Source organism: Callithrix jacchus, chromosome 8, assembly GCF_049354715.1.
Source record: "Callithrix jacchus isolate 240 chromosome 8, calJac240_pri, whole genome shotgun sequence".
Taxonomy (NCBI): domain Eukaryota; kingdom Metazoa; phylum Chordata; class Mammalia; order Primates; family Cebidae; genus Callithrix; species Callithrix jacchus.
In genome coordinates, this window is record NC_133509.1 from 106,567,633 (window position 1) to 106,592,926 (window position 25,294).

The following is a 25,294-nucleotide window of genomic DNA, read 5'->3' on the forward strand; positions in this document are numbered from 1 at the left end:
ATCATCATTAAATGTTAAGTAATGTGCTGAACTGTGATTCAAAAAATGATGTGAGATGGCTGAGAAAGGCAGTGGGGTTCTTGCTTATGATAGTCTCCAACCTTGCTGCATTCCTTCTCTTCTCTTTCTCGGCTGTCTCTCCTTCAAATTGTCTGCTTTATTGCTCTAAGCAGGCAGTTAAAGACGGGAGAAGATAACTAATCTTTGTAAATTGTCAACCTTAGTTACCTACAGTAAAGAGTTATAGACATTAGGCTAAGGACTGTCTACTGAAATACGGAGCCTTTGACTTCGTGATGCCATCTTGCCTTCTCAGAGGTCTTTCCCTTGTAGCTAAGCTCCCAGGGTTATATGCAGGAAAGGAGAGGGAAATGGGTTTGTGTGACTGTGGGTGGAATGAGACAACAGTACAGACATTAGCATTGTAAGTACCTGTTACTAGAAAGACACATAAGAGACCTGGACCTGGGTAGACGGAGCCATGATAGGAGGTATACTAGACTAGGTATATTGTGGTGTGTCAATGAAAGTAACTAATGTAGTGAGTTTTTTGCTTTAATACGCCAGGCCCTGGAAAAAGCACCTTTTTATGGATTAGCGCATTTAATTCTTATAACAACCTTTCTGGTGATAGTGTTAGTATTATTCCTGTTTTAAAACAAACCAAGACTCAAAGGTTAGTAACTTGCTAAGCTCATCTGGCAAATTTAGGCCTAACATCAAAGTCCAGGCTCTGAACCGCCACTTTGTGTGCTTGGAGATTCTTTCCTTATACACCAGAATCAGCAGTGCTGTGCTGGTAAGTTGGCTTTCTGTTTGGGAGGGAAAAAAAACTTTATCTGTAGTATTTGCTGATTTCTGTGGTGCAGATACTCCCACTGTGGCTGGTTCCAAGCTACTGATGTGATGTCACTGCAGTATTGGGGTGCTGCAGGCAGCATTGGGGTAGATGGGATGATTGCCAGTTCCAGCACACCAGGGAGTGAATGAGCTGTCACAGCACTGTGAGGCTCTCAGGCCTTCCCGGAGGAGACAGTGGAGATGTCAGTGACCTGTTGTTTGGGTGCCAGGAGGGGAGGCTAGAGAAAGGATTAGTGCACTGCACAGGGCCCCTTTCACTACAGTTTCCATCTGAAAAGCCATCAGACCGGGGCAGGGCAAGTGGGAAATGCTTTGATACCTTTGGAGGGCTGAAAGCCTGCTCCTCTCTCCTTCCTTTAGAAATAACCTCAGTGAGGGCTGGGGGGAGTGGCTTACACCTGTAATCCTAGCACTTTGGGACGCTGAGGTGGGCAGATCACCTGAGATCAGGAGTTCCATACAAGCCTGGCCAACATGGCAAAACCCCATCTCTACTAAAAATACAAAAAAAAAAAAAAATTAGCTGGGCATGGTGGTGGGCGCCTGTAATACCAGCTCCTTAGGAGGCTGAGGCAGGAGAATCCCCTGAACCCGAAAGGCAGAGGTTGCAGTGAGCTGAGATTGCACTCCAACCTGGGGAACAAGAGTGAAACTCCATCTCTAAAAAAAAAAGAAATAACTTCAAAAGGAATAGTTGAAGCATTAACACCTTGTTATAATTTTCAACAAAATAGAATAATGCTCTTATGTCATTTTTTTCTTCTCCTCTGCTTTTCACACTCCCACTGTTGTTTTTCTAGCAACTAATTACTCTGTTCTTTGAATAGTAGACTTCACCACCAGTCACTGCAGCTGCAGCAAGAGGCAGGACAGACCTCGAGGCTAGTTGCTCCTCTGCCTCTCAGCCTGGTGGTTCTTAGGGTCGCCAGGACCCTGAGTGGGACACAGGCAAGGGGGTGGAGGAGATGACGACTGTGTGTAATACACACACCTCCAGGATGTAATACAAACACACATGGATTTGTGTGTTCACATGGGAGAGTCATTCATTTTGAAAAAGCAGCTTTTTAAAAATGCATGTAGTAGTTCAACAACAAAGAAGTGGTATTTAATTAACATGTAAAGCCTGTAATCCCTTGGGAGGCTGAGGCAGGTGAATCATTTGAGGTCAGAAGTTCAAGACCAGCCTGACCAACATGGTGAAACCCCTTCTCTACTAAAAATACCAAAATAATTAGCTGGGCATGGTAGCACATGCCTATAATCTCTGCTACTTGGGAAGCTGAGGTAGGAGAATCGCTTGACCCAGGAGGCAGAGGTTGCAGTCAGCCTAGGTGGCCCCACTGCACTCCAGCTTGGGCGACAGAGGGAGACTCCATTTCAAAATGAATGAATGAATAGAATGTAAAACAAGGCTCTTTTCCCTGTTCTTGGAAAATACGCAGACCCCTTTATGAATTGTTTCCAAACTATACTTTTCTGAAGAGAAGAGGGGATAGGGAGAGTATAGCAGACTTTCTGAGCCCCTACTATATGCCCGGCCTGCATTTTCTCTTTTAATCCTCATGGCAGTGAAATGGGAAACGTTCCCTTGTCCCCCTCATAGCCTGTGTGATGGGGTTGTGGCTCACTTCTTCAGTGCCTCACTGCTCAGACCTCTAGGGGAGCATACAGATGGGCAGGCTCTGGGGCTCCAACCCCACGGCAGTGTCTAGGGGGTGTATGTTTACAGCTCCTGAAACCCCAGGAAGCCTGTGTTATAGGGCACTCTTTTAGTTTTGCTCCTTTAATTTTGCCATCTATAAGTGATTTGTGTTAACCAGCTCAATTAGATCCCTGCCTCTTCACAAGGACAGAGGGCTTTCTGTATCCCGAGGTTTCTGCCTTGGTGTACCAGAAGAAACAATCACATGTGGGCTTGGAGAATGAGTGTAAGGTTTTATAGAGTGGAAGTAGCTCTCAGCAGATGGGGTAGCCAGAAGGGAGATGGTTTTTCCCTGGAGTCAGGCTGCTTGGTGGCCTGGGCTCTCCTCCGACTGCCCCAGCCAAACTCCATGTAGTTTCGCCGGTGCCTGTTGATGAGTTCCTCTTGATGTCCAGTCCCCTGTGTGTACCTCCACCTGTGTGTGCCTCCGCCAGTGTGCTCCTCTCTACTGCCAGTGCTTCTGTTCCTATCTTGCTAGGGTCTTGGGTTTTTATAGGCACAGGATGGGGGTGTGCCAGGCCAGGGTTGTCTTGGGAAATGCAACATCTGAGTATGAAGGCAGGAGTGCCTGTCCTCAGCTAGATCCATGGGGTTAGAATGCTAACCAGCAACCATGCCCCATCTACCCAGCACTTCCCTTCCCCGCTTCCATATCATTTAAAAGGACCATGCTCTTTGCTTCCCAGCACTTCTGTATCAGCAGCTTCATTTTTATTAAAACGATGATGAGAATGAGATTGGAAGAAGTACATTTGCAGTCCAGAAAGTGGACGAAACCAGTTAGCATGACAGCCCAATGGACGCAGTCCTGGGAGACTTCACTGGAAAACCTCCCTGGAGTGAGCGGGCCCCTTATGCAGGACTTGCCTGATTCCTCACCTCTCAGCTGTCGCCCCTCTGGAGTATGTAGCTAGCATCAATAGATTAGTATCTGCAACCTCTGGATCTTCAACGGCATTCCCAGGAGAAGATGAAAAGTACCTGGATGAACAGACTAAACTGTGGTGTTCTGGATGGTATCGCGTGGAGTGGCCGACCCTTTATTCTATTGAGGGCCACTAACCTGTAGTTCTTAAAGAAAACAAGCGCTGTTCAAAATGACGAGCTAAAAGTAAACTGGTTACATAAGACCAAAGTACCTCTTAAATAAGAACATGCCACACCATTGTTCCTTCATTTTAAAAATCCAGTATTTTAAAGTGCTAAATCATACTGCTTTAGAGTGAAGAGGGCAGTTAGAAATCATCTGGTTCAGATCTCTCTATTTTCAAATAAGGAGCTTTGATCCAAAGAGTTTGTGTGTTTTTTTTCCAAGCCAGAGTCACATGGCTTATAGGGACCAAGCCATCCTCAAAAATAAAACTTTTCTAACTTGTGAGTCCAATATTGTGATCTGTTCAATTTCCTAGTCACTCATTTCTCTGTATTCCATAGGGCCTTAAGGAAAAAGGAGAGAGTTATGAGAAATAAGAGACTAAAAGAGAAAGAATACAAAGACTGAAAAACAGATTAAGGAGATGAGTAGCTTTTCCATTAATTTAGGGTTTCAACAGGTCACCTCTTGTCACTTTTAGCATTGACATTGTAATTCCTGCTGACCATAGCTTTTTAATTGGGTTTTATAAAAGTTGTTGAGTTTTCCTTGGAGAATTGGAATGTTTTAGTTAATGACTAAAATAAGACTAACCTACAGGTGGATTAATTCTGTGGGTTCAAATCCTGGCTTTGCCCCTGCTGGCTTTGTAAACTTGGGCAAGTTGATCTCTCTAGACCTCTGCTTCCTCCTCTATAGAGTAGGGATAATGATAGTGTCTACTTCATAGAGTTGGGGTAATGTAGCTAAATTAGTGTCTGCCTTATTGTATAAGTATTATTAGAGTTAACATTCCTCAACAGAGAATTTTACTTAGAATGATATAATAAAAACTCTTTTAGGAAAGCTTATACATAGCATTAAAAACCAGATTGTATCTGCATTCTTCAGTCTGTTGTGTACTTCCTGGTTCTACATATCATTCTTCTGTTTTGCAGAGATAAGTAAGAGACCAGGAGCCAGTGATGGTTACCCTGGCCACGAAAGGCAATCAGAAATGGCGAGTAGCTAAAGTTTAGCTCTGTGGAAACTTCTGTGCTTTTGTATATGAATGATCTTCTCTCCCTGCCCAGACTTTATCATACTATATTTGGCCAATGTAGGATATGAAGAAAGTTGCTAGTTATATGTTATGAGTAGTGGAAATAAAATGTAGACTATGGGGAAGACAGCGTCTTTGGCCAGAGAAGTCTTGTAGCCAGTTTTCACATTAAATGTTAAACAGTTTAAAAGACTATTTCAAAGAGTGTTTTGAAGAAGCCTAAAGATAAAAGTAACTTTGTTTGATATTACATTATTATTGTTATTGTGTCTGTTACCATTATCTGTATTTATTTTATTCTCTGCCTGATGCAAAATGGACTTGAAACAGCCTGTGGAAGTACTCATGGCCTGGGTACAGGGGCTCATGCCTGGAATCCCAGTACTTTGGGAGGCCAAGGCAGGTGCATCATTTGAGCTCAGGAGTTTGAGACCAACCTGGGCAACATGGTGAAACCCTGTCTGTGCCAAAAAATGCAAAAATTAGTGGGGTGTAGCAGTGCCTACCTGTAGTCTTAGCCACTCAGGAGGCTGAGATGGGAATGATCTTCCCACTTGAGCCCAGGAGATTGAGTCTGTGGTGAACCTTGAATATGTCACTGCACTCCAGCCTGGGCGAGACAGCAAGACATTGTCTCAAAAGAAAAGAAAGAATGTAGTTGTACAGTATCACAAAATAGAAGCTTAGCTAGGGGATTTGTGGTGGAAGAGGTAGTAGTGAAAGCCAAACATGGCCTAGGTGAAAATTTTTGGAAAGTTGGTGCCCAAAATACATAATAATAAAGTTCTGTAAGTGTGCTGGTTCCTGGCAGCCAACAGAAAGAGGCATAGGTGATGTTTTTCTTTGAATTTACAAGTTAAAACAGAGCATTGCTTATGAGAAGCAAAGCTAGTCCTGATTTTGAGCAAATAGGAAATTTTTCAGTGGATCATTATACATTTTAATCAATAATCCTTTGATAAAATGTAACATTTTTGCATTGTATTTACAGATCCAGAACACTAGATCTTTATAACATGCCTTATTTAGTCGGAAATGAAAGACTCTAAACTATACCACAGTGTATTACCTCTTTTAACAACCAAGAAAAAGGGTTGCGGTGGCATATTTTTGTCATAAATATCAGAATCAAAGCTTGAAATTATATCAGAGCCTAAAGTAGTATTCCTTAATATTAGAGAAAAAGTTTTATGACATAGCAGTTATTAACTACTGAAAGTAATGTCAAATGTGCCATAAAACAGTGTTCTACAAACTACAGACCGTAACTCTCAAGTAGATTATAAAATCAATTTAGGACATTGCACCCAGTGTATTTTTGGATGAAATGTATTCAGAACATAGCAAAGTGGAAGATAGGAGAGGAAGGATGGGCATCCTTGTGTGTATGTGGTGGTGCCGTGTCCCGGTGTGAAACGTATTTCTTACTTAGGTTGTCATCTGAAACTTTTGAAAGCCATTGCCATTAAAACATAAAAGGGATTGAGTGGAGTCTTGAACATAGGGCCAGATAAGGGTCACCCTTGGCTTTGGGGGGATTTGAGGGACTGATAAGGAAACCCCAAGAAGAAAGTACTCCTTGGAGATGTGAGCTGTACTGGCAGCTTCACACATCTGCCACTGCACACTGTGATACCCTTGCACACCCTTTTGGAGCCTGGTCACAACATGCAGTGACAGGTGTGTGAAGCTGCTTGTACACCCTTTTGGAGCCCAGTCACAATGTGCAGTGACAGGTGTGTGAAGTTGTGTGTATACCCTTTCGGAGCCTGGTTGCAGTGTGCAGTGGTGGGTGTGTGAAGCTGCTTGCATGCTCTCAGGTATGCCCCTGTCATGCTGTCCTGGTGGCCTTTCCTCCTCAGGTCTCAGTAGTCTGGCCACCCCCAGGGTGACCATGGGTCCCACTGTTTTTTAAAGATTCCACATCTAACACTCAACAGTTGGGATTGAATAAAGGAAAATACTACTGTAATACTTCCCGGGGTTCTGGTTTTTGAAAAGAAAATAAGTATAGGGCCCAAAGATTGAAAGGTGGTTTGAAACAGAGGGTAGAATTTTGGATCCATTTTAAGTGTTAATGAGAATCAATGTGGTTCCACCAACAAGAAAAAGCAGTATGCATTGTGTTTCTCCCTGTGCCTTGCCCCTAATAGGAGCTGCTCCGAAACCTACCGCATGCCAGTTATGGAGTACAAAATGAATGAAGGTGTTTCATACGAATTCAAGTTTCCCTTCCGAAATAATAACAAATGGCAGAGGAACGCCAGCAAGGGGCCTCATTCACCTCAAGTCCCATCCCAGGTGCAGAGTCCCATGACCTCACGGCTGAATGCTGGAAAAGGAGATGGGAAGATGCCTCCTCCAGAAAGAGCTGCCAACATCCCTCGAAGCATCTCCAGTGATGGGCGCCCACTAGAGAGGCGGTAAGTGTGCCTTCAAAGGTTTGTTCTACATCTCTGTCCCAAATGTAAGTAACACAGACCCATAAGCACTAGTTTTAGGCCTTGTCATATTTTACTAGAAATGAAGAATTAAACTGAGGTGCATACCATAGTGGCTTTCAAAGCTTATACTGTTCCAAAGCCACAGGGATAAACAGAGATTGATTCTAGCAAAGCCTTCAGCTCTGCACACTGGTGTTTTGCTTTGCTCTTTAATTTCCATATGATGATGAATAGATGTCATCACTACATGCTTAGTGGCCCTGTGGATTAGAATTCAGTGACTCTTTGAGGTGACAGTGACTATATAAGAGCAATAGAATGCAGGTTTTGGTTGAATATCTGTGTTAGTGTCAGTTTATTAATAAAGGATTATGGGAAGGAAAACCAGTATAGCACAAACATTTTTCACTACTCTGAAAATAGGAAAGAATAGTGAGGAGAAGATGATATACATGAAGGTAAGTGAAAACACTTAGTCCTGAGTAAAATAAGCCAAAGGGAAAGGGACCGAGGGATCCTGGAAAGTAAGAAACCAAAGGTTGTGGTTTAATTGAAAGTCATACAGGGTTCCCTTGCAAGAGGTAATGGGTTAACTCTGCCTTTACAAGGATGCCCTAGCACTTTTGTCTGGAGTTAACAGTAAACTGCAGCATTTTGAGCTAGAGTCCAGGCCTAAAATTAAACTAGATTAAGTACTTTTAAAATGGGAATAGAAGTTGTCTGTATAGATTATAAGTAATTGCACTGTAAATTTGGTTACCTTGAATCATGTACACTAAAGGAGGAGACGGTTTAATTAAATAATCTGTTAGTCATCTGCTAGAAATCAACTCTTTTTTTTTTTTTTGAGACAAAGTCTCACTCTGTCGCCCAGGCTAGAGTGCAGTGGTGCGGTCTCAGCTCACTGCAACCTCCACCTCCCGGGTTCAGGTGATTCTCCTGCCTCGGCCACCCAAGTAGCTGGATTACAGGCATGAGCCACGACGCCTGACCTAGAAGTAACTTCTTTCTGTCCATCCACTGTCCTTTCCACATCTCTTCTGCTTCATCACATCTCCGAATGTTCTTGTGAAAACCCTTAGAGCTAGGGAGAAGTCTGTATTCCGGGAACTGTGTTGGAGAGAAGAGAGGGTCCAAGTGGAAGCCATAACTTGAGCCTGACTCATCTGAGCTGCAAGAACCAGGTCTGGCAGGAGCAGGATGCCATGGAAAATGGTTCCCGTATACACGTTAATCATCACCACTCCAGTTTGGGAGCAGAGAGCAGGAAGCTTTACAGATCATACTATGAAGTCTTTATCTTAGTCTGACTTTTGAGATGTTGCATATAACTTTGCCACTTAACTATTTTAGCTTACTAGGATACTGTATAGAAATTTAATTAAAACAGACAAATAAAATTTAATTAAAATAAACAAACCAAAAAAATAGTCATCTTTCTACAGTTTCTCATTTCATCCTGGAACTCTATTTCCAGAGCCTTGCTGTTTATCTCAATAAAAGTTTCCTCTCGCAGAGTGGCCCCATTACCATCTGGACTCCTCTCTCTTTCCTTATTTTTGAGGAGGAAAACATCTAAGAGACCTCTGAGTAAATTCTTTGTTCGACACATTCCAGACTTGGCTGCCCCTGAGGGGTGTGCTAACTGGAATTTATGATTTGGCCCACATTTTGGAAGATGAACCCAGGAAATCATTGTGTAGAGAAAGACCTTTTCCGCCCTCTCAGTGCTGTTTTCTTTCTCTCCAGAACAATCAGCAGGCTTTCACAAGTGAAATTGGTTTTGTGTCATTTCCTTTATACAATATTCCATTTGAGAATGTATTTTGATTCCATGTTGAATTTAATTTCTGCACCAGAAACTGAAGCTCCTTGCCGGTCATACTGACCTTCAAAAGGGAAAAAATTTTTTGTAGCTGAGTATCATCTTTCGATGGGAGCAATTTTTAGTGCTAGAGAATGCAGAACTCCATTTTTACCAGATGTAGATCCTTGAGTTCTAGAGGTAATTTCTGTGCGTACTCATGTCTGCCTTTCATCTTTACTCCACCCAGAGGAAAATACATCTCGTCAAGTGTTCCTTCTAGAAAACTGTTAAAGCAGTTTGTGAGGCTCCAAGCTGCAGAGTTGGAAGGGCCATAGGTGGGGCCAACGAGGTTTTCAGGAAAATTTAACCTCTGCTCGCTGCCCCCTTCGTTTCTGATATATGTTAAGTACACTAGTCTAGGATTTCAGATCTTAGGATGCAGGGCTTAGATAACTTGTGAGATCTCAGTCCTGAATTTCCAGGATATTAAGATGATTTGGCTCATCTTCATTTTGAAATATATGGTAATTGGATGGATATTCTTCTTTTGTGAAAATTAAAGTTTAGTTTCTTACCACATCATTCCTAATTTTTAATAAAAATATCTTTTTAAGCTTTCATTTTGAGGCATAAAGGGAAGGTACAGTAAGTTGAATATCCTAATCCAAAAATCTGAAATCCATAGTACTACAAAATCCAACACTGTTTGAGACTGACATGATGCTGAAAGGAACTGCCCGTTGGAGGATTTCAGATGTTTAGATTAGGGATGCACAACTGCAAGTGTAATGCAAATATTTCAAAATCCAAAAACATTCCACATCCAGAACGTGGGTCCAGAGAATTTGGGATAACAGTTACTCAACCCATGTTTCTGAACTTTGTTTTGCTACTGTGACTCCAGGAATGTTTGAGGATAGAGCAGATTCATGACTTTTATCAGAAATAACTTCCAGAGTCCTTCTTGAGTCCCCAGATGCATAAAGTTCACTGTAGAATATAATTTTCTGCATGAAATTTAGTAAAATGCAACTGAAAAATTTAAGTTTACCCTTCTAGTCCTACTGAGAACAAAATATCTTACTGAGATCTAGAAGTGAGGAGTACCAGGGCACCCCTCATCCATCTGACTCTCCCCTGTGTCAGTGCCATTCCTGAGTGGCATTTACATTTGTACCTAGGAAACTCACCAAGTATGATTTGGGCCTTTCAGAGGAATCATAAATCATGAAAACAAGTGACAGGGTCTCCCAGACCTTGAATCTTGCCCTACCAGTAATGGCATGGCCTAATATTTATTAGGCCATGTTCCTTGCATTCATTTTTTTCTCCCCCAGTTGGGGGATGGTGTTTGACCATAGAGAAACCAGCTCTACTTATGCTTTAGTTAGTAGCTATCTCAAGTCTATTCTGCCAGCCAGTGCTCCCCAAATCTGCCCACCTAAGTCACCATGGCTGGATCCAGCACAGTCCATTTTGGGTGAAAACACTGATTTACTGCTTGTAGAAGCATAGTTTTTCTTTAATTTGTATGTAATATCCCAGACCTAAAGGTCATTAGGAACAACAACAAAAAAAACTGGAATATTTTTCCTTTAATATCAAGGTCAGGATTTTTATGACACACTAAAATATGTTGGTGTTTTGAGTTTTAATAAAAATCCTTCAGTTGGATGATGTTCTCTATACATAGTGAGAGAAACCGACATAGTGAGAACTGGTGATCCATTTGCCATCTAAATAAAGTCTAATTTCTATTTGGTTTGAATATATGAGTTTGATGCTCTTCAGGTGGCTTTCTGATTACAGAATTTTACAGTATTTGTGGGAGGAGTATTTATTAACAGAATTAACATTCATTCAACAGAAATAGCTAATATGATACAATCACTATTTTGGCCTCAAATTTACCTAGAGCTTCAGGGTAGGATTGAAATGAAAATTACTGGCTGTGGCACACTGAATCTGATACATTACTATGTTTAAACATAATGCAGGATCAGCAGTAAAACCCTGATCTGTGTTAATATGGTCATAAAAGTTGAGCTATTTGAGGGGCTTTGGATAAACAGACATCTTAGCATTTAAAATGATTTTCTTTTCTCCTTTCTTAGGCTGGTATTACCAGCGTTTATGTAAATATTTGATGGTACAACTCACTGAACACTTACTTGGTACTTCCGAGTTTTACCTGGATGTCATTGTCACTCCACTTGAGTCCTCTGCACATAACTCTAAGAAGCTGGACAGGGGGCCTTTTTTGTTTTTGCAGTTATGACAGCCACATCTGCAGCCTCCCTTCCTCCTTGCTTACAGACTCCAGCACCATATAGGGTATGAACATCATGGAAACAAACTGAAAAGAGTTCTCCTCTCAGAGAGCGTAATAGTCATATGACCATTCAGTCCTGATTTTTTTTTTTTTTTGAGATGGAGTTTCGCTCTTGTTACCCAGGCTGGAGTGCAATGGTGCGATCTCGGCTCACCGCAACCTCTGCCTCCTGGGTTCAGGAATTCTCCTGCCTCAGCCTCCTGAGTAGCTGGGATTACAGGCGCATGCCACCATGCCCAGCTAATTTTTTGTATTTTTAGTAGAAACGGGGTTTCACCATGTTGACCAGGATGGTCTCGATCTCTTGACCTCGTGATCCACCCGCCTCAGCCTCCCAAAGTGCTGGGATTACAGGCTTGAGCCACCACGCCAGGCCTAGTCTTGATTTTTAAGGAAATACTTTCTTTGTTTGTTATTTCATATGGATTCTAAGCTAATCTTCTACTGTGTCATTTTCTGCTTACAAACAAAACAAGCAACATTTAATGTTTAATTTTCTTTTATTTCGAGTATTAGCTGTGGTTAGAAGCTTCAGGACTTGTGCTTTCCAAATATTGCCCCTTTTGATCACAGCTTCGTGCCTAGTCATGAGGATTCTGATATCATGAGAATTTTGAACTTCACTGGGATTGCTCCAGCTAAGTCCCCATTGCCCATTGACTACCATATTTCCTTTGCTTTCTTTTTTTTTTTTTTTTTTTTTTAAGACAGGGTCTCACCCTGTCATTCAGACTGGAATGCAGTGGCATTGATCTTAGTTCACTGTAAATTCAAACTCCTGGGCTCAAGCCATCCTCCCACCTCAACCTCCTGAGTAACTACTACTGCAGGTGCATGCCACCGCACCCAGCTAATGTTTTAAAAATATTTTTTATAGAGACAGTGTCTCACTGTGTTGCCCAGACTAGTTTTAAACTCCTAGCCTCAAGTGATCCTCCCTCCTCAACCTCCCGAAGTGCTGGGATTGCAGATGAGACCCACCGCGCCCAGCTGACGTCCACGTTTCTTAAGCTTCTGGACAGTGTTAGGTCCTTAGCTTATTTGATACCATTCACTACTCCCTCCTCCTTCAAATTCCATTTCCTTGTCTTCCAAAATTTTTCCAAATTTTTTCCTGATCATCAGCTCTTTGCACCTATCTTATCACCTTGAAATTTGTGTTCCCCATTTCTTCCTCATTTTTATTTGAATCCCACACTATGCAGTTTCTCTAGATGGTCCAGCCACTTTAGCAACCTCAACTGTCATCTGTATGTGGGCAGTCCGTTAGCTGATCTGTTTTGCCTTGGTCTCTTTTTACTTTTCGTATTTATATACCTGACTACCTACTGAACATCTGCACTTGAAAGTCACGAAAGTGTCTCACATTCACAAGTTCAAGTTGACTTTACCTTTTTCACTCCTACCCCTTTTTCTGCCTCTTCTATCTCATGTGTTACCCCCCTTGGTGGACAGCTTTGCCATCTACTTGAGTATCCAGAGCAGAAGTAGGATTCGTTGTCAGTTTCCTCTCCACACACCATCATCCCATCTCCACACACATTCCTGCCATTGCCTTAGAAGTTCTCATTTTGCACTAAGATTCTTGTGCTTACCTAAACTGTTGCCAACAGCTTCCAGATAGAATTACCAGCCTCTTCCTGGAAAGGAGACCTAATAAAAATGGAAATGTTCCTCAGGCTGTGCCTTTCATTATAGCCCTTCCGTGGCTCCGCACAGCCTTCAGGATCAAATCTAACTCCCCAGCAAGTTTGCCTGTGTTGGCCAGGTGCTATGGCTTATACCTGTAATCTCAGCACTTTGGGAGGCCAAGGCTGGTGCATGACTTGAGCCCAGGAGTTCAAGACCACCCTGGGCAACATAGTGAGACCCCGTATCTACAAAAAATTTTTAAAAATTAGCTGGGCGTGATGGCATGTGTCTGTAGTCCCAGCTACTCAGGAGGCTGAGGTGGGAGGATCACCTGAGTTTGGGCAGTTGAGGCTGCAGTGAGCCATGATCATTCCACTGCACTCCAGCCTAGGTAACAGTGAGACCCTGCACCTCCCAAAAAGTTTACCTATGTGGCCTTGCCTTTCCCTTTTCCCCCGTCATCGTCAGCACCTCCCTGCCAATCCCTAGGCATGTGAGTGGCTCTCTCTCCTCTGCAAGCACCATGTTCCCCCTGATGCTTATCCTCACATTTCTACCTTAATTGCCCTACTAGGGATGTTCTTACCACCGCATGGTATCTTCACACTCACAAAATTTATTAAACTTCAGTCTAATGTTATTTGTCCATTTTTTTAAACTTAGCCTGTTTTACTCATCTTCATATTCCAAATACCCACCCTAGATGCTGGCATTTAATAGACTCCCAATGCACTTTTTACAAAACGTCCTTTGGTAATCACATCAGGAAACCCCATAGAGTAGTTTACCATCTTATGTCTACACTTCACATGGTAGTCCAACTTTCCACCCAAAGAGTTTCCTCACCTTTTTGTTCCTGGCAATGGCTCTTTAATATTAAAAGGGCTTATTTAAATAACCACGGACAGAATTTAATCTATCTTGGAGAAAATAAGCCAATTTCCTTTTATAAAAATTAAATGATAGGTAAAGGCGAAGCGCTTGATAGTCTGATAAAGCTGTAGCATTAAAGGCAGATTTAAGCAGAATTCTTTGGTTTTTGTTGACTAACTTTAGAATACTTCATTTTAAAAGTATATTGCTGGTAGAGCTTTTCTAAAATCGACTCAAAGTGAAATGCAAGATCTTTTTGATTGACTCCTTCAAAAGGTTTTAGTTGAAACTGAATTCTGGTGTTGTATTTGTCAGCTAAGACAAGAGAGAAGAGCAGAGGGCCGTATTTAACTTAAAGTTACTGGACTCTGAAGGCTCCTGTTTTCCACTGTTCACAGGAAACAGTGCACTCTGGCATCCATGTCAGGATTAGAGCTGATGTGATTTGCAAGTTCACATTTTTAGATGATACTGCAACAGTGGTTCCTATTCCGGCATTCAGGAAATTGGCACAATGGCTTGAGCTTGGCACACCTCCCAGTTCCCCTTCATTTACAAACTCCAGAGTGGCCCAGGAACAGGAGGAGGATGCTCCAGCACTGTGCCCAGCTCAGGCTCTTCAGTTACTTATTAATCATTCCTTGGGCCTGAAAAGTAGCCTAGGGAAATGTTTTTATACTGGCTTCCACTCTCCAGGACCACCTGTGTATTAGTGTGACTTGCCTGGAAACTCCTAGAGGCACCAGGAGTGTAGGCTGTGCAGTCCAGGGGCCATGATTTGCATCCTGGCTATACTACTGGGAGTATGTGGCAGCGGGCAGGGTCCTGTCCTTCTGTACTTTAGCATCCCCATGACTCAAGAGGCCCCTCCTCTTAAAGTCTTTGAAGATTAATCAGTATAATACAGATTCAGCATCCTTTATCAAAATGCTTGGGACCAGAAATGTTTCAAATTTCATTTTGTTAATTTTAATTTTGAGCATATTTGCATTAAACTTTGCTGGTAGAACATCCCACATTCGAAATCCAAGGTGCTGTTCACAAAGTACACATCAGGAATAGAAGAAAAGACCAGGCACAAGTTGCTTGAAGTTGAACACAATTTGTTCAAACTCTAGTCTGGATATAGCACCCAATTACATCACCTTGAATCCTTGTAGCGATTTCTCTCTCTCTCTCTCTCTCTTTTTTTTTTTTCACATAATTCTGGAAGAATCTTAGTTGATATACATGGCTGAAGAGGACTTTAACTTGGTCCTGTTCCCTCATTGGATAGCATTTTAATTGCTAAGTTGCGGTAAAAATGCTGTGCTTAATTATGGACTCAAGCGTTCAATTTGTCCATCACTGCTGCTATTTGAAATGCTCTCAGTTGTTTATACCACCACCTCAGTGTTTGCACTTGGGTTACTGAGAGCCTTGTGTCCTTGTATATATCTCACCTTGGAATAAAAAGTAGGAAATAGAATAGACATGTAATAATCCTACCCAATCAGTTACGAAAATATTCTAACATCAACTTCTCACTTAGAATTCCTTACCCGTAAGTTGATAAGTTGTAATCAGTCATAATCTGGAATGATCAGTTTGATAAGTATCTATTAATGTTGGCACTATATATGTCATCCTGTGAGTTGATACATGGAATAGGTTTAGTGGAGGGCAGGGGTGGTTGTATAAGAAATTGTGTGTGGGTGGGGGGGGGCCTCTTTTCTCTTTTAGCCTGGTGTGTGACTACTTCTGGAATAATGAAGGATTTACCTTGGGCCATCTCTTTCTAATGTCCAACCCCTTCAACTCTGTTTTCAGGGCAGTGAAATGCATTGCATATAAATGAAAAGCTGGTGTTAAGTGTAGTATTAACTGTAGTCAGAAGACTGTGGAAACAATGTCTGTTGATGGTGATGATCATGACTTTTTCAATTGCTGCATACAACAAAAAAGCCCTGGTGTTTTATTTCAGCAGAAGGAAGCCCCAGAGAATGTTTAGTGTCAGTTATTTTTAAAATGTTTAGTTATTTCTTGACTAAATTTATAAAAATGTAGGGGAGAAAATATTCTGAAATTAATGCTAAAAGATTTACAGAATTCCTCTCTGACAGTGACCAGAGAGCATCCTTTAGAAAGAATATTGCCTGTATTCAACAGAATGGAAAGATCTCAACAGCAGTGGAAAGCGGTATTAATTTTCATCCTCTAAAGCTATTGGGTCATTAACACCAGACATTTGGAGCCCTTTAAGACTAAGCAGAAAGATCTGGATTTGTCTCAAAAGAGAAGAAAAGACTCTTGTGATCTTGCTGTAACTTCACTGGACTTAGCAATCCTTAAAACACTTGTGAGGTGGGGTGGGGTGGGGTGAACAGAGATTCAGGAGGTCAGTGTGCTGCTTTTCCTTTGTGAGCCAGTGTAAGAGGTACTGCTCCCAGTTCTTAAAGCATTTCTTCAAAGTGGCAGGATAGCAATCAGCCCAACTTCTAATAATCAGCTGCAGGCTATCTCTGCAGAAGTGGACTGCCAGTACCCAGACAGGCAGTGCCTCCCACTCTCCCACTAGGTCTGTTCTCAAATAATATTTGTGTGATAGTATCAAATTCAGAGTATTTGGAAAAAATAGTAAGTCATCAGAATAAGAGCTAATTCTGAACTTTTCTTTGCCTAGCATACATACATCTAGAATCGTAAAAACATTTGGGTAGCATTCTATCATTTGCTTTATGTGTCTTCTATGTGTGTGAACAGTCAGAAAACAAAGCCACTATTGAGTTATATAAATGCAAAAGAGGGATGGGATGAATGCCAGCCTTCTGGAAATGCTGTTTTTTCACTTTGGGATAACTCCAATAACCAAATAGAATTTTCTAATACATTTGCCAAATAAGAAAGCTGAGGTTGAAAACTAGCCTGAGATATCTTAGCTTAATATACATTTTGGAGAGTAGGGTAAGAAAAACAAACTCTAAATACAAATGTAAAGGTACATCTTGACTTTTCCTATGGAATTATGTTGTAACTTCTTCATAGAAGCATAAACATGTTAACGTTTACTGTAAATATACTTCATTGGCATTTGTTTACCCCAAGACAAAAAAAATCATCAGACTCCTACATGTTACATTAATCTTCACTGGGTTAATGTTTTACTGCTGTCTCCTTTTTTCTATTTTTCTGTAACACCTCCTCTCCTTTGCAGTAAGAAAGTCAAAGCAGCTATGAAATGAAACTATATTTGAAGTTTCTCTCTATTAGGTGTGTGTGTAAGAGCCAAACTCTTCAGGCTGAAAGGAATGTGGTATTTTGTTAAATTTGGATTCATGTCATTCCTTAATCCTTACTTGGTTTTCTTTTTCATAACAAACTCCTCTCACTCCCACCCCTTTCAGATCATCTTACAGTTACTTTAGAATAATAGTGAGAAATTTCTGCAATGTCTTAGTGGAAAAGAATAAAGAGAAACCCATGTTATGGTACCCAGATAAATGTCTTTTGATCATCTCCTATCAAAACACATTACCTGACATAGAGATGAACTAGTATCCCACTAGTCTGTGGCCCCACCATGCCTGCCCCACGCATACCCTACTTCGAGATCTGGCAACCTAATGAGAGTGCCAGTGGGCGGTTGGCCCATATTTCTCACACTCTGTATAGCAACAATGAGATCGACAACGGTAATAGGAAGACTTTACAAACCCTGCCCCTTTTTCTTCCCACCACATTTCCCAAACACTGACATCTCAAGTCTCCCTATTTGCCCCATTTTACACTAGTTGGAACAGACATTGTCCTAAGCTCCTTCGCCATTATAGGTAAAATTGATGATATTCACATGGGTGTTTGGGCTTAGACATAATTTTATCACCGGTAACTCTGTTCTTTTTTCTTGCATTTTAGAAGGCATATTAACTTTCAGTCTGTCATAATTGCTTGTATAAAATTATTCACAAATGTTGGCGCTTCATTATTAGTGACCAACTATTATTCAAGGGATCTAGCCCCACCATAGTTCAGAACTCCTGACTGGGGCATCTGACATAACTGTGGTACTTGTCCTGAATCCCCCTTCTCTTCTTCATTTTCTACACTGCTAATAAGGATTCTCCTTCATTCAGAAAACATGTTAAGCACTCAGAGATGTAAAGATAAATAAGGCTTAGTCCTGGCCCCTTAAGGACAAAATCTTAATTCACATTAAGGGAGACAAATACACACAAAATAACTGTTGTATATGACATGGTGTAATGGTGCAAGGAACAGACTGTCATGGGATTTGAGATTCTAATTTATGAATTTAGAGCTATGATGTTGGGATCAGGCCTTAAAGAGAAAGGATTTTATGTGAGTAGCTAGCAAAGGAAGAAGGCATTCCAGGCAAAGAGAACAAGATGAATAATAGTGTGAATGGGTCGAGTCAGAACTGGAACACCTCAACTGTCTCAGAATGTAGGGTACATGGAGCCACTAATGGGGATGGAGATGAATATGGGGTTTGGTCACATAGTTCAAGGCCTTAAAGAGGGTCCCAGGGAGTTGGTCCTCTATCCTGTAGGCAAAGAGAAGCTTTGGATAGGCTTTTAGCAGTTGGATGACTTGGTGTAAGAGGGTGGCTTGGGGCTTTTGGAGGAATGGGGCGGAGAGATCCTGGAAGTCGAGAGACCAGTTTGGACACTTGTACTGACCCAGGCTGAACATGAGAAAACTCAGAAGCCCCTCAACAGGTTGGAAACTAGGTATCTTCTTTGTCTTTGTGTTTTCAGGACCAGCACTAGAGTGCCGACACACAATTTGTGCTCAGTAAATAGTAGTTGAACTTAATTAACCCAGTTGACTGGAAGGTAAAGAAAAAGGAAGAAAAAAATGGCTTCATCATGTTTAGCTTGACTAGTCACATGACTTGCAGTTTCAAGTTGTCCTGTGAATAAAGCCATTTTGTGGTACAAAAAAAAAGAAGATGTTTAGCTTGAGATAACAAATATAGAAAGGACAGTTTGGAGCATTAGGGAATGGGATAAAACATCATAGTCTTGACAAGGTCTGATTTGGATTGCTGGTGAAGGGCGTCCGTGAAGATGTTTAGGAGACAGCCGGAAACAAATCTGGGCTCTCAAATAAGATCTATCCCTTGGGCATGGAGGAATTTGGGAGTTGTACTTTTTAGTATCTATCCTTATTCTTTTTCTGTTTGAAAAGCTTCTCAACTTACTATGCCTGAAGCCCCATCTGGCCCTCTCAGAAGATAAATTGGTTCACTGTGGGACGGGGCCTCTGCCAGTGAGGCCGCTTCCATCTCAACGCTTCAGAACTTTGACTTGCCTAAGGATAGCTTTATGTGTAAAGTTGTTTGAGCACGCAGACCCATTGCAAACTGTCTGAATTTAAAAAAAAAAAAACAGGCCTTCTCTATGGGACAGCAGTAAATTAGCATGAAGTGCACCGGCCTAGAGTCTAGATACCTGGCTTATTATGAACTTGAGCGATGACTTAGATTTCATTTCCTAAGTTATAAAATGGAGATGACCTCCCCTGCCAAAAGAGTCAAGTCATATGTGCCAGCATTTGCTTCTGAAATAAAATAGCGTTGTTACTTAGGGTTAGCTTACACCTAGTCACAACTGTCAGCATAGCATCACTTACTGATATCCCTGTAGTTGCCCTGTTGCCTACCAGAGTAGAGGAGGAGAGGGGAAAAATATGTCTGTCCTGACCACAAAGCCATGGTTTCTGCCTTGACAGACAGTTGGCAGTGTGAAGGATCCCTGACTTCACAGATACATGAGATGCTCATGTGGAGTACAGGTCTACGGTGATATTATATACATTGAGTAATTCTAGTTAAATTCAACAACTGCGGTTTACACATTTTTTCATGGAGGTTTTTATATAGTGGTACTACTACCAACAAAAATTATAAATTTTACTAAATAGCAAAATCTGAATATTCATTCCAGACTCTGAATAATAAAATTAGAAAACAAAGCAGCACACAAAAAATGTACCAGTGTTACTGTGGTCATATACTCTGGGAGGACTAGTGTGAGGAACTGGAATTAATTGCTATGTTAATGTCACTTGGGTTCAATTATCTTCTGCTCTGCCATACTAAGAGAGTGCATGAGCAATTTAGCCAGTTGAATTCTGTTAGCTTTTGGAAGCATACATGTTTTCTAGATCTTTTTTTCCCTGTTATTTTTTGATACCCACCCTCACCCTCTTCAAGGCAGTTTTCCAGCTGTTCCCCTAGGGAGTCATTTTATGGGAAGGTTTCTTTTGTAGGCTTCCAGCTGGCTTCATTTTCACTATCTCCATGAAGTTGCTGTTTTTGTCACATTTATATGATATCCATCATGCACTGCCTTGGGATTTTCCCTTTGAATTGTTGACTTCATGTTTCTGCGTTGCACATGCAGGCTGTCTCCTGGTTCAGACATCTATGTGACGGTCTCATCCATGGCTTTAGCAAGATCCCAGTGTCGGAACTCTCCTAGCAACCTGTCTTCATCCAGTGATACCGGTTCTGTGGGGGGCACCTACAGGCAGAAGTCCATGCCCGAAGGGTAGGTATGCGTTTGTCCCATTGTACATGGTCCCTGTTGACGTCGTGTCTTTCATCTGGATTCAGACATGTAAAATGACTTCCATTCAGCCAGCCTTGATCAACTTGCAGATAAACAAATGAGAAAATTTAGTTAATATTCCAGATAGAAAAATGCCTTCATTGCTGGTTTAAACTACTTCTTAGGAAGTTTATCTTCCTGTAGCCTCTACAAAGAATTCAGTGGCAAAGAAATCAAATTGCATTCGTTTGTCCATTATATATATTGTTCATTTCACAGTTCAGACTTTGTCACTTCTTATTGCCTCCATAGTGGGAAAGACACCTGTACAAGTTTAGGATGGGAATGAGAGGTAGTTAAAAATCAAAACTGTTTAAAAGACATAGGACCTCTTCCACCCACCCCTTAAAGTGTGATTTTTGGATCACACACTTTAAGGAATTCCAACCAGGCAGAGCAGGTCCAAAGAGAGGGCCCAGGTAAATTAGGAGCTTGGAGACCATGTGGAAGAAACAACTGAGGATGTGCCAGCCGAGGATGAGAATTGTTGAGGTGAGGAGGGATCAAGCTTGTCTGTGAAGACAACTGAGGCCAGTAAATGAAAGTTATAGTGAAGAAGGTTCCAGCCCATTTTGAGGAAGATATTTCAGAGCGGTCAGCCAGCCCTGGAAAGAAGTGGATGGCCTCATGAGGTAGAGTCCTTGGTCACTGAATGTATTGCATGTATCAGCCAAATTATTATTTAAAACTCCTTCAAATCTAACTGTGACTCTTAAACTACTATGTGCTTCTCCAAACAAAGGAACAATTAAACTCTTCAAAAACAACACCGAGTAAAATTTAGAACAACTTTTGTCTGAGCTCCTCAGGACTGGGTATCCCTAATATTGTGGCATACAATAAAATGAGGGTGGGGGACACATATGAGAAATGAAATTATAAGTTCATCAGACAAAAATGTTTTTCAAAGCAGAATTTAAAGATAGTCTTACCTTATTGTTTATTTAAAACAAGAGGGCCAGAAAAATGTTCAGCTTTAAGTTCAAATGTTTAAAAGGTTATCTTTAGTTTACACTGCTACCAAAAAATAAAAGCAAGCTGGGCACTGTGGTCCCAGATACTTGACAGCTAAGGCAGGAGAAGGTTACTTGAGGCCAGGAGTGTCTCTTTAAAAAAAAAAAAAGTCAAAGCATGATTAGAATCCATTGCTAACTTGTATCTCCATGCCTTTTAAAAAGATCTTAATACGGATTTAGAATGGGATCATAAATAGGTATATTTATTCTTATGAATGAAACAAGGACCCTTAGGGAGGAGATGGCAAAAAGTATAATTTTGAGTCCTTTTTTTAAATGAGCACTTTAATCAATTAGAAATTTTCAAAAATCAAGGTTTTTATTTTTGATAAGTGCTACATCAGTATGTGAGGTAGCTTTGCTTAATGAGCCTTATGATGAGGTATGTACATGAACTGCATTTGTGTAACAGTAACTGGGGAGATGGTATAATAAGACTTTTATTGGCCGGGCGCGGTGGCTCAAGCCTGTAATCCCAGCACTTTGGGAGGCCGAGGTGGGTGGATCACGAGGTCAAGAGATCGAGACCATCCTGGTCAACAAGGTGAAACCCCGTCTCTACTAAAAATATAAAAAAATTAGCTGGGCATGGTGGCGCGTGCCTGTAATCCCAGCTGCTCAGGAAGCTGAGGCAGGAGAATTGCCTGAATCCAGGAGGCGGAGGTTACGGTGAGCCGAGATTGCGCCCTTGCACTCCAGCCTGGGTAATAAGAGCGAAACTCCGCCTCAAAAATAAATAAATAAATAAATAAATAAGACTTTTATTAAGATAAATGTTTTTCTAGCCTCTTCTACTTTGCAGATGCTTTATGTAGATTTTTCTCCTTGGATTCTTATAATGGAATTGCCATTTTACACATAAAGAAATTGAGGCAAATATTCAATGACTTTGTTCAGTCCTTTTGGGTGGGGGTTGGAACTTGGCTCCAGGTCTTTTTTACTGTTTATCTCCTGCCTTTCCAGTGCCCCACTTGCTGGTTCTGCCCACACAAGTATCAGCCTATAGCAAGGAAGACACCCTACGAGCATCAATTCATCTGGGCTCGTCTCAAGCGAGATCCAGGCCCACCTTAGCCTCCCGAATAGCTGGGTCTGCAGTGGCCACCACACCTGGCTAATTTTTTATTTTTTGTAGAGACTGGGGGCTCACACTGTTGCCCAGGCCAGTCTCTGTTCTTGTCCTCAAGTGATCCTCCTGCCTCTACTTCCCAAAATGCTGGAATTTCCGGTGTGAGCCACTGCTCTTAGCTCCTATTTGGTCTTTTATTGTATAGATTATACATAAGTTCATTAATAACCATATAAATTAGTAAATGTCCAATGTCCATATGAATGTTTAAATTCTACACTCTGCCACTTTTTATGGGCTCAGTCAGTATTTACTTTGTTGATATTGCTAGTCAAGGCATATGCTTTAATTAAGGATGTCTTATTACTCTACAAAGGGAAAAATAAAACCGGCTTGCTAAATAGCTAAATATTCTTTCCAGAAATAAACATTTTCCTTTATTTTGGGCCAGTTTAACTGCTTCCAGATTGCCCTTCCCAAAGGCAATTTAAAATTTGTACAGTTTGAACATGGTTTCTACATGATCTAAATGATGGTAATCTTGGTATTTCAGACTGCAGAGCTAGTACTCAGAAAATACTTGTTCCAAGAACTACTGACTTACTGATTTACTAAACTACCAAGTTAAGAGAAACAAACCTCCACAATGTACCATTTGGAAGCTACATATGGAATATTAATATTTAGATTGTGAAATATTTCTTTTGGCTGTGAATAGGTCTGAACTTGGCTGTAGGAGGGCTTAGGAAATTTTGGTTTCTTACACTACATATCTTAGGTTAGCTCAGTCCTGATGGCTTCTGCCCTTGTTGTTAGGAGTTTGTTTACATAGTGTACATACCTTTCTGAGCAGAGTGATGTATATTGACCACAACATCCACATTTCCACTCCCACATAAACATGAACCGGGGTGTGTATACAAGTACAGACACGTAAGCAAAAACCAGTAGTGCTGGTCAGGAAAATGTAGTTCCTTCCACCCAGGCCTGCCTTCCCCTCATGGGTAAGGTCCCTGATGTTGTCTTTGCCTTTGCGGAAATCACCACAGGTTTGGAGTCAGCCGCAGATCCCCGGCCTCCATTGACAGGCAGAACACCCAGTCAGATATCGGTGGCAGCGGAAAATCAATACCTAGCTGGCAAAGAAGTGAGGATAGCATTGCTGACCAAATGGGTAAGTAATCAATTTCTACAAGAAGCAAGTTGCTTTAGATCACCTTTTGATGATGTTATCAAAGCATTATTATAAAAAACAGTCCTAGTTAATAAATATGAATTAGAATGAAGTCTGATAGATTATATATAAGCGAAAGCAGTAAATAAGACCTAAGAGAAAAGGAATTCTAAGTAACCCCAAATTTAAAGTGGAAAGGTGATAGGAATTATTTTGAGCACCTAGATTAAAAGAGTAGACTACCAAACTAAGAACCGTCTTCCCCCTTGTTTGTTTTTGACTAGAATAAGTGCCTTGAGAGATTTCTTGGTATACTTAATGTCAAGTTAAAAAACAGAACTATGAACAAAGTGGGGAAGAGATAAAATTACTGTTTAGTCACATCTGTAGCTTGCTTAGAATCTCTTTCCTCCCTGATGTGCTTTAAAAAAAAATTATTCTCACTCTGCTATTAAGCTGTCAGCTAAGGAAATGTCTTAGCGGTAAGAAACAGCTGGGTGGAAGAGATTGCATTAGTGAGCTCGCGCCTGGATTTCTAGTGCATAGCCCTTTCTTTGTAGATATGTGTTGTTGCACAGTGACATCATAACACTAGTTGATACAATAACATTTTGCCATGAAACAAGATTTTTAACACAGGAGCCTCAGGGATTTGGTACCAACACAGTTTATGCATCATTAACTTGAATCTAGATCGTTAGGTCGTTGGGTTTTTTTCCTCCTTTATTTAATCTCTAGTTGTGTCAATTTAGGACAAAAAGGTATACATTTCAGGGATATATAAGATAAGACCCATCTGTTAATCTTCTCTGCAGATTCATTGTTTTGTCCTGTTTTAATGACTGTGCCCAAGTGAATGTACTAACCATGGACATAGAAAGGAGTGGAGACGTGTCCCACTAAGACAGGAGTTGAGGAAGAGAAATGGAATTCCTAGGTTCTGAAGATATGCTTTGTTCCAGTAGCTTCAGTGAGATGTGCCTTGTTATTGAAGCCATCTGTCATTCTCCACTCTTATCCCACCCACCCCCACACAGAAAACCTGAGCATATTCTGATCTGCTTTTCTACTCTTGACAGAATGCTTTAAATCCCATATGTTTTGATACTGTTGAGATGGTAACGACACATGTGAAAAGGATCCCTTCTTCAGCATGACTTTAGCGGCTTTTTTTGGCTCCTAGTGCAGGCTTTGAACAAGGTTGCCAGCAAGCCCTTTGTGAAGCATGCAGTGTCATCCTCTTACTCTCAGGGAGTCACACAGAGTGAGAAGGGATGCAAAGGGTAATTACAAGGTTCTTCCTAGACCCCTGTCCATTCTTTACACAGACCTCCCTCTAGTCTTTTTTCCCTGCATCTACTTTACTGTGGTGACATCCCACTCTTGATAGGTAAGACTTAAAAATGAATGTAGATGAATTTTTTAAACATATTTCTTCATCTTTTTTGGAAGGTATACCTTTTTAAAAAATAAGATACCCCTGAAGCCTGCCGAAGAAGTCTTTTCACCACTGTACAAGAGGTCCAAGTGGTGGCCTTTCACCACTGAAAATCAACCCTTCAAATAAAATATTAAAATAATTTTTGATATCCCAGCATTCCAGAAAAATAACCCAGCCTTTCCTAATTGGCA

General features: G+C 41.1%; 1 protein-coding gene across 46 annotated transcripts in view; it reads left to right on the top strand.

Annotated features, from left to right (window-relative positions):
* The window catches only part of SIPA1L1 (signal induced proliferation associated 1 like 1), a 397,653-nt gene that overhangs the window by 332,134 nt on the left and 40,225 nt on the right, over positions 1-25,294 (top strand). For all 46 annotated transcript variants that reach the window (XM_078335306.1, XM_078335307.1, XM_054240120.2 and 43 more), the window contains 3 exons: positions 6,855-7,124; positions 20,197-20,343; positions 23,538-23,662. In XM_078335306.1, the coding sequence (XP_078191432.1) occupies positions 6,855-7,124; positions 20,197-20,343; positions 23,538-23,662 (542 nt within the window). The remainder of the gene's footprint in view (positions 1-6,854; positions 7,125-20,196; positions 20,344-23,537; positions 23,663-25,294) is intronic.